The sequence below is a fragment of the Kryptolebias marmoratus genome, linkage group LG4, assembly GCF_001649575.2.
Source record: "Kryptolebias marmoratus isolate JLee-2015 linkage group LG4, ASM164957v2, whole genome shotgun sequence".
In the NCBI taxonomy this organism is placed as follows: Eukaryota; Metazoa; Chordata; class Actinopteri; order Cyprinodontiformes; family Rivulidae; genus Kryptolebias; species Kryptolebias marmoratus.
This window is the reverse complement of record NC_051433.1, coordinates 1,542,562-1,551,445: the sequence shown is the minus strand read 5'-3', so window position 1 is coordinate 1,551,445 and position 8,884 is coordinate 1,542,562. Positions and strand designations below refer to the sequence as shown.

The window sequence follows — 8,884 nt, the reverse complement described above, 5'->3', positions numbered from 1 at the left end:
GAGTCCCTGTCCATCTGAATCCCTGTCCATCTGAGCCCCTGTCCCCCAGGGTCCCTGTCCACCAGGATCCCTGTCCACCTGAGTCCCTGTCCACCTGAGTCCCTGTCCACCAGGATCCCTGTCCACCAGGGTCCCTGTCCACCAGGATCCCTGTCCACCTGAGTCCCTGTCCACCAGGGTCCCTGTCCACCAGGGTCCCTGTCCAGCAAGGTCCCTGTCCAGCAGGGTCCCTGTCCAGCAGGGTCCCTGTCCACAGGGGCCTCTAAGATATCACCTAAATCAGAGGTTCCCTAACTTTTCAGCTTCCGACCGATAAGATAACAGAGACAAAGGTGTGACTCCATCTGTTGCTGTTTAAACACCCATAAATGTTAATGATCCGATTAAATGAGGACATAATGAAACAAACAGTCTTAGCAGCCATTTTACTATTTTTTAAATCATTAAATGATTTGTATTTCAATTCTCTGTAACAATTATGGTGTAAATACATCATAAAAACTGGGTTTTAATTGTAACTTGATAATTGGAGATCATCTAAGGACCTCTGCTTGGTCTTGGGTGACCCAGATTAGGGTCCCGACCCCGACTTTGGGACTCATTGATCTAAATCAGTGAGGATATTTGTGCAGCCAGTTCCTGTCTGTAAAACCCTCTGAGGTCGTCTCTGAGCGTTCCCACCTGGAGTGCTCGGCTTCTCCTCCTTCACGTGACCTTTCAGAACCAGACCTCCGGACGAGTCCACCATGCCGTCGGCCTGCTCCAGCTTCGGGGTCAGGACCGTGCTGTCGGCCTCCAGCATCTCCTGCTTCATCTCGGCTTTGAACTCCAGGCCCTCCGGCTTGGCCTCGGGTTTGACCTCGGAGCTGTCGGGGTACGCTGTGAACCCCAGAACCTCGGGCTTCGCTTCAGGCAGAGACGGAAACCTCAAACCTTCGGGCTTTGATTCGGTCTTGAACTTGTCGGAGCAGGCAGGAAACCGCAGATCCGGCGGTTTGACTTCAGCTCCAAACCGGAGAGCTTCGGGTTTGGTGCTGAAATTCTCGGCCTTCATGGGAAACGTGAGATCTTCAGGTTTCACCTCCAGGGACTGAGCTCTGACAGGAAACTCAAACTGTTCGGCTTTGGTCTCCAAGTCTTCAGATTTCACGGGGTAGGACAGGAAAGCAGAATGTTTGACTTCGGAGCTGTCGGCGCAGACGTCCTCGGCAGGTTCTGGTTTCGTCTCCTCAACCTTCACCGGAACCAGCAGCTGCTCTGGTGTCTTCTGTCCTCCGTTTGGTTGGACAGAAAATTTTAGATCCAACGGCTTTGAGTCGATATCTGAATCTGCTTTAATTTCATCGGGATCCATCAGACGGTCTTTGCTGTCTCCATGGTTCTGGTCCATGGAGACTTGGAGCCCGGTTCTGTCACACTTTGACTGCTGCAGGACAGAAGAACAGGAAGGCTCTGCAAACTCCGGATAAATGTTCTCGAACTTCTCTTCCACTCCGTCGGCAGCTCGATCCAAACAGCCTTCGGAGATCTCGTCGACCTGATCCGCTCCTCCAGAACTCTGCGGGCTCACCTTCCTCTCTACGAACTCTCCGGTGTCATTGCTCAGGAACACTTCAGTGTCCAGAGAATTCCCTGCAGAAGGTTCTGTCTGGTACAAGATCAAGCCGTGGACCTGCTCTGCTGGATCGTCTGGACACACAAAGCTCCTCTCCTGATCAAGTTCTTCAGTTAAGTCCTCATCGTCCTCCACGTCCTCAAAGTTCTCCATTTGCTCCATGACCTCCTCGCTGTCATCCGGTTCTCCGTCGTCCTGCTCAATGGCTGGATTATCTGCACCAAGAGAACCATGAAGAAATGTTATTGACTCTAATGTTCTTCGTGAAGAGCTCAGCATCTTGATAAGTTTTAGAACATTTTTATTAAACTTTGATGGTTTTTTTCACTAATCGTCTCTTGAGGACCAATGGAGGCCTTCAGAGGTGCAAAGATAACCATCAGAGTGAAACTAAAGGAAAACCGAGGATAAAACTGAGATAACTTTCAGTTTTAGAGTTATTCACCTAACAGCAGCTGGATCTGTACTGAACTGTTCAGCATCTTCTAACTAAAACTCAGGTTGTGGTTAAATTAAATTAGTTAAATATTTCAGCTTTGACGCACCGTCCCGTGAGTTCCGATCTTCTTCTTCTGCACCCAGCTCTGCGGTCTCCTTCGACAGGTCCTCCACCTCCTCTTCCTCCTTCTCCTCGAACTCAAAGGCAGCGCTCCCGTCCCGCTCCTCTCCGTCCTCCACGGGATGGGCGAGGCTCTCGGAGACGTCCTGCGGCTCGTGGGGGGCGATGTCGGACAGCGAGAGGGGAGGAGGGGGGACGTAGGGGAGAGGAGGGCTCGCCGACAGGTCCGTTTGATCCTCGCTGGCCTCTTCGTTCACCCCGATGTCCTGCAGAACCACAGACTCAGAGTTAGTCTCAGAGTTTCCTCTCTTAAACCGTGGATCGTCAGAACCAACCTTGAAGAGCATGTAGCTCGAAGACAGCGGCTCCACAGAGTCTCCGGTCGAAGGGTGGGACGGGGGGGACGACGGCGGGAGGCCCAGACACTCCTCCAGAGTCCCTCCTTCCTCCCCCGCTCGGTCTCCTCCCTGAGCCTCCTCGTCCTCCTCCTCCAGGAAGCCCGTCTCCAGGGCGGACGGACCCAGGATCGGGTCGGACTCGTTGAACATGTGGTCAGCGGGGCTGGTGTGGTCGGCGCTGTCCCAGGGAGCCTGCGGGGATCGGCTCGTTAGGAAATGTTTAAGCTGCTGCCTGAGGAACAACGCCATCACCACGGTTAGATAAGGCAGATGGACAGAGTTGCGGACTAGAAAGTAAGCCTCAAAGAGCCACTGTGAAAACATTGAAAAACAATTCCTGAACCGCAGCTCACACACGTCACTTCTGATGTTTCTGCAGTGTTTTATGTCGGCCATATCAGAACTCAGATCTAATGGAAGTCAATGAGAGTTTGGGTGTGTGACCTCTGACCTCTGACCAGCAGAGAGACACGGCACAGAAACTGTAGAAGAAATATAAAACTTGTGGAAGTAAGAAGTTTACAGTCCTGTTTGGAGTTATAATTAACTGCAGTTTGTTTTGTCGTACCTGTAGCTGATCCAGCTCCACCGACGGCGCCATCAGCCCCGTTTCCTCCGACGAGCCCTGCTCACCAACCAGCACATCGCTCCTGAGTTTGGAGTCCAGGTCTGCCCCCCCGACACCGTACGAGTTCAGCATGCTCTGACCTCCGGCCGCCGAGTTGAAGGGGAAGCCGTTCAGGGCATCTTTGGAGGCCTTCCCTCCGTGCAGAGCGTCTGCAGACATGGCGTCGTGCTGCAGGGCGCCCAGCTCCAGGCTCTCATCCAGGGGAGCGCAGTCCAGGAAGTCCACCCGCGACCCGGGAACCAGACCCAGGCTGGCGGGGGCCGAGTCGTGGCCATCCAGGGGCGGGGGGTGGAGGTGAGAGGAAGAGGAAGGGGAGGGAGCAGACGGAGGAGGTGCCTGCTGCTGCTGGTGATGGTGGTGGTGGTTGGAGGCCTGGTGGGGGTACTCGGGAGGCTGCGGGGAGTGATGTCCAAGCCCTGAGTCGTAGAGGCAGCAGTGAGGGTGAGCGAGCTGCACGTGGGACGACGAGGAAGATGAGGAGGAGATTCCAGGATGGTGGGCGTGAGGATGAAGGTGAGCGGGGTGGCGCCTGACGTAGTTCCTGTGGGCCTCCAGGAAGCTGAGCTGCGGGTCATTCAGGATGTAGAAGTCGGTGCGGCTCAGGCCGTGGCGCGCCGCCCCGATGAGGAGGTCGCGGTCGTGTTTACCGCTCTCCCACCAGACGGGCAGGTAGAGGGAGGGGCGGCACAGCTGGAGGCGGGCCGACAGGAGGGGGTGGCGCAGAACCTGAAGGACAGACGGAGGTTCGGTTCTCTCAGACAACATTTGTGAACAAAACTAAAACGGAAGCAGGAGGCTGCTCTGCCAGGGCGGAAAGACATCAGCAATGACCTCATCAACCCAGGCAGGGTCAAAGGTCATTTTTTAAGCTACTGAGCCCATCATTCCCAAGTGGGAAACATTCAGGAAAGTTGCCAATCTTCCCAGGAGTGGCAGCAATTTCACCCCAAAGGTCAGACCATGCAATTGTCAGAGACATGAGCTCCATCTCAGACTCCAAGGGCCTCAGTTAGCAGGTTAAAGGTCAAAGGTCAGGACAATCAGAAAAAGACCCTCATCCCTAAAATCAGCTCAAACACCTCAAAGCTACTGTTAAGCACGGTGGTGGAGGGGTGATGATTTAGTAGCCGTCAGTCTGAAAATAATCTGTTTTTAATCTGTGTTCACAGAATCCCAGGAAAGCTGCTCAGTCAGACCCAAGACCGAAGACTGGCTCGTCTTGAATCACCCACCTGCTCTCTGATCTTCCTCAGCAGCTCGATGCGATAAAGCGTCCTCGCTGCTCGTTCTTCTGTCAGCGGCTCCACCAGAACCCCAGGATCCACCAACCCTGCAGGAGAACAGAGTCACAGAAACCCTGAAGTCCTCTGAGGGACAAGTTCATCCTGACATCAGCAGACAGCGTCCTGGAAATGTCACCTTCTTCCTTCCTCGGAGGAAGTTTGCACGCCGTCCTGCACATGTTGACAAACGAATTAAAGTATCTCTCCAGACTCTCGTCCGTTTTCCTCTCTAGCCGGGCCAGCGCTCTGAACTGGGACCAGTCGAAGGCCTTCCTCTCCGGGTCGTAGACGACCCCGAAGGACGACACCGTGCGGTAAAAGTCTGCCTGTTCCCGGCGGGTCCACCTTAAAGAGGAGAGAAGCGGATCAGATGGGAGCGGCGGGAAAACGCCGGCCGCAGGTAAAGTTCTCACCTCCGCTGCCACTCCAGGAACAGAGGGTCCGGTTCTGTGGAGACCACCGAACACCTCCGCAGCTCTTCGCCCAGCTGCCAGGCCAGCGGCCCGCCGGCGTGGTGACCGTGAGCGGCCGGGGCCCCTCCCATCGCCATGCCGACCAGGCCGTCGTGGAGCAGGAAGTCGGGCCTCAGCAGCGGCTCCCGGCGCAGCGTGAAGCGCTGGTAGGCGGTGATCAGGCGGCGGAAACGGGCCGTGAGGGCGGGGCCCGTGGGCCACAGGGGCCGGGCCTGGACCACATGGAGAGACGCCACCCCGGTCCCCGTCCCTACCGTCGTCGTGGTAACCAGCGGTCCGTCCTGAGCGCTCAGGTCAGCGGACATCTGAGAGTCTGAGCAGAAAGACATAAAACGCTTGGCATGGCGAAGGAGGTCCGATTATTCCCGTTCAGGGGTTCTGACTCGGTCCTTCAGTCTCACCTTGACCCGAACTGTCCGGCTTCTCGGAGGCGTCGGTGCTGGAGCAGGTCTCCTCCCCCTGCGTAGGAAGAAACATCAGCATCGCTGCATCCTTACAACAAACTAAACACCTGACTGAACTGCAGTCAATCATGATCACTAACAGGAAGTTAAATAAAAACTGTTTAAATGAGAAAGAAATGCAAGTTTTATTAACCTTAAAGTCATGTTAGAAATCTGGATCATTATAAACCAGTTCATTCAGATCATCGGTGGAAATGATGCAGATTTTGTTGTCATGGAAACATCTGCTCTGTGTGTAAACTGATGGAAATATTTCACTAACTCTCAGAGTGTTGTTTGTTTAAACTGTGCTTCTCTGATCTCTCAGCCGTCATAAACGAGCAAAAAAACAAAAAACAAACTGGAAATTAGATTTCAGAATCAATCTGATCGAGTTTAGTGAGTTTTAAATTAACCCAAACACAACCCAGAAGGCAAATATTGTAATAAAAGACGTCTGCGGAGCGACAGGAAATAAAAGACGCTTCCTCTCCACCTTGCTGCTCTCGTCTCGATCCTCGCCTCCGTTAGCTTTGACTTCTGCCTCGTCCTTCGCCTCGTCCGCCTTACAGCTGCTGCAACAAACCAAACATCCGTCAGGAGGAGGGAAACGTTTTAAATTGTCAAATAAAAGAGCTCAGGTTGAAACAGCAGAGATTAAAAGAGATGAAACCCTGAGGGACCAGAAGGAACAAAGAAGCTGGAGGAGAACTCTTCATCTCCTCAGCTTCGGTGTCTCGATGTCGTCGGTATTCATCATCGGAGTAAAAAGTGTTTCCACATGTCGTGACTTTTCTCGGCTCGGGAAGCAGAAACGTGGGCAGGAAGGTGGCAGCGTCAACAAAAACAAAACGTCAAGAGAAAACAGGACGTGTTTGTTTTCACACCAGCCCCGCCTCCTGCTGCGACCGAGACGACCGCCATCAGCAGGAGGAGGAGGAGGAGGAGGAGCCGGCGTGACGCGGAGGACATTTAAACACTACATTGTACTCGATGAAGGATCCCCGCGCAGACGTTTACCTGTCGGCGGCTTCAGCAGGCCCCTCCCCTCCGCCTTGCTCGGCCGTCAGAGCCGTGACGTCCGGCATCCCGACTCGTTCCAGGAAACACAGGTCCGGATCGGCGCGCATGGCGTTGTAGCGCTCGTATCCTGAAACCGGGACACAGAGACACGGTTAGAAGCAAATAAAACAAACTTCATGACGTTTTTACAGAAAACTTTGACCTGAAAGTGATATTTTCTACCAGAACACAACTAATGCGACGTCAGAGAGCAGAATAAGTGATTCATCCCTCCGAGGCTGACGGCAGCGAGGACATCTCACCGTGTTTGTGGACCCCGATGAGGAGAGACTTGTCGGCGTCAGCGTCCCACCACGTCACAGGAATCTCGATGTAGTCGATGTCGGGCAGCGCCACGTCCAGTTTACTGTCAACACGCAAACAATCGGGCTGTCAGGGTCCGGTTCAGGCCCGGAGGAAACCCAAACCCTTCAAGAAGACCCATTTAAGACAAAAAACTAAAGGACTGTTTCCGGCTTGGACTGATCAGAACCTCGGTCATGTGACCCGAGGCATACCTGGCAGGTTCTCCCTCCTGAGCCTGGGTGGCAGCCTCCCCCAGAACCTCCACCTTCAGGTAGTACAGCATCCGGACCCTCAGCAGGACCCTGCCACGACAGAACGGGTTTTAACACAACCGTAACAGCTGTTTGGCTTTTCCCAGGCGCTTCGAACGCCCAGCGGACCTGCAGACCCGTTTTACTGACTTGTTGCAGTGCTGCTTGAGGTGCTTCTTGTAGCTCTCGTCCTGCAGAACCACCTCGGGGTTACAGTGGACCAGCCAGTCGGCGTTCTTCACATCAGGAACGTTCAGCTGATTCTTCAGCTTCTTGCCCTTCCTGCCCCGAGGAACCGGAGCCGACAGACCTGGAATATAAAAACCGTCAGGAGGTTTTTACCTGTGATGAAGTGATTTTCGGCAGACGAGGAGGAGATAAAACACTAACCGGAGTGATTGAGCAGCGCCTGGTCCTGCCCGTCTTTAGACGGAGCGATCAGATCCCAGATGAAGCTTTTGATCTTATCGTCACCTTTGTAGTGTTTCAGGCAGTAAACCAGCAGAGCCCTGCAGGAGGAATCACAGCGTTCAGGAGACGGCTCTCTGAAATCTGCTTCCTTCAGCTGCTTTTAGCTTTTAGCTCGTTTTTCTGCACTTAGAACCAGGCTAGCTAAAACCTTTTTGATTTATTTAGGTTAAATTTCTCACTTACAGGAGAAAACTGGCAACAAAACAAACTTTCATAAAACAAACTTTAACAGCAAAATAATATGAAAGATGTCAGATAAAACACCTAAAACAACTTTATTAACAATAATAATTAACCTTTAAATAAAATAAACCATCAAATATCTTCATTAAAAGGAGAAGAATAATAAAACTAAAAATATAATTTTATATCTGAGAAAACATTTACAACCTGATGTCTGCTTCGCAAAATGCTTAAATATGTTTCATAAAACCAGCTTCTAGCCTTTAGCTGCTGTTCTGCTCCTCCTAGCCTTTAGCTGCTGTTCTGCTCCTCCTAGCCTTTAGCTGCTGTTCTGCTCCTTCTAGCTTTAACGCCTCAGTTTCAGCTCTCAGAGCCCAATGGAGACGTCATTTCTCCGGTTTATTTTGGGGGTTTTTTGCGCTCCGGCGGCGTTGACGCTCCGGCTGCGTTCCTCCACGCCGCGGCGTGGTTGACGCTCCGGCTCTTTCCTCACCTGCAGATCACCTCCATGTCCCTCTCAGTCAGGTGCCACTTGAAGCGCCCGTGGTTCAGGATGTCCTTCCACCGCCCCCACCTGGAAGCAAACGTTTACAGATCATTGTCCAGCAGCGATGGCGCCGCGCGGTGGCTGACCCCGCCTTTCAGGGCAGCAGGTGATCATGTAATCACCTGCGTCAGTGCCCACAGAGTATCTCATGAACAACTGGATGTTCCTAATGTGCCTGAAGACCTCACAGAGACCCTAGAAGGACCGTCCACATGGTAAAACGTCATCAGAAAGGTTAAGGTCCTACCCAAAGATCAGAAGATTCTTCTCGACCCGGAAACACTCGGCTCGGAGGTACCGCCGGGTGCGTTCCCCCAGGCGGCGGGTCCTGCAGGGCCTCTCCTCCGAGTCGCTGTCCAGCTCGGAGAACTCCATCAGCTCGTCATCCTCGAAGGAGTTGTAGTGACGGGTCTGCTTCCTGACCCGGGGCGTGTCGATCACCAGGGACTCCTAAGGCAGAGAGACAGCTTTTAAAGACGGGAGACCAGAGACACAGGTCTAAACACGCCCCTGCAGAGACACAGGTCCAAACACGCTCCTGCAGAGACACAGGTCCAAACACGCTCCTGCAGAGACACAGGTCCAAACACGCTCCTGCAGAGACACAGGTCCAAACACGCCCCTGCAGAGACACAGGTCCAAACACGCTCCTGCAGAGACACAGG

At 53.3% G+C, this 8,884-nt stretch overlaps 1 protein-coding gene across 1 annotated transcript in view; it reads right to left on the bottom strand.

Annotated features, from left to right (window-relative positions):
* The window catches only part of chd6 (chromodomain helicase DNA binding protein 6), a gene marked incomplete at its 3' end in the record, with an annotated part of 42,136 nt that overhangs the window by 4,317 nt on the left and 28,935 nt on the right, over window positions 1-8,884 (bottom strand). The window contains exons 23-38 of the mRNA XM_025008837.2: window positions 8,467-8,669; window positions 8,166-8,246; window positions 7,409-7,527; window positions 7,169-7,328; window positions 6,980-7,069; window positions 6,725-6,828; window positions 6,420-6,549; window positions 5,896-5,974; window positions 5,358-5,415; window positions 4,897-5,269; window positions 4,620-4,828; window positions 4,433-4,530; window positions 3,141-3,926; window positions 2,510-2,764; window positions 2,161-2,440; window positions 682-1,830 (exon numbers count right to left, since the gene is read on the bottom strand). Of these exons, the coding sequence (XP_024864605.1) occupies window positions 682-1,830; window positions 2,161-2,440; window positions 2,510-2,764; window positions 3,141-3,926; window positions 4,433-4,530; window positions 4,620-4,828; window positions 4,897-5,269; window positions 5,358-5,415; window positions 5,896-5,974; window positions 6,420-6,549; window positions 6,725-6,828; window positions 6,980-7,069; window positions 7,169-7,328; window positions 7,409-7,527; window positions 8,166-8,246; window positions 8,467-8,669 (4,174 nt within the window). The remainder of the gene's footprint in view (window positions 1-681; window positions 1,831-2,160; window positions 2,441-2,509; window positions 2,765-3,140; window positions 3,927-4,432; window positions 4,531-4,619; window positions 4,829-4,896; window positions 5,270-5,357; window positions 5,416-5,895; window positions 5,975-6,419; window positions 6,550-6,724; window positions 6,829-6,979; window positions 7,070-7,168; window positions 7,329-7,408; window positions 7,528-8,165; window positions 8,247-8,466; window positions 8,670-8,884) is intronic.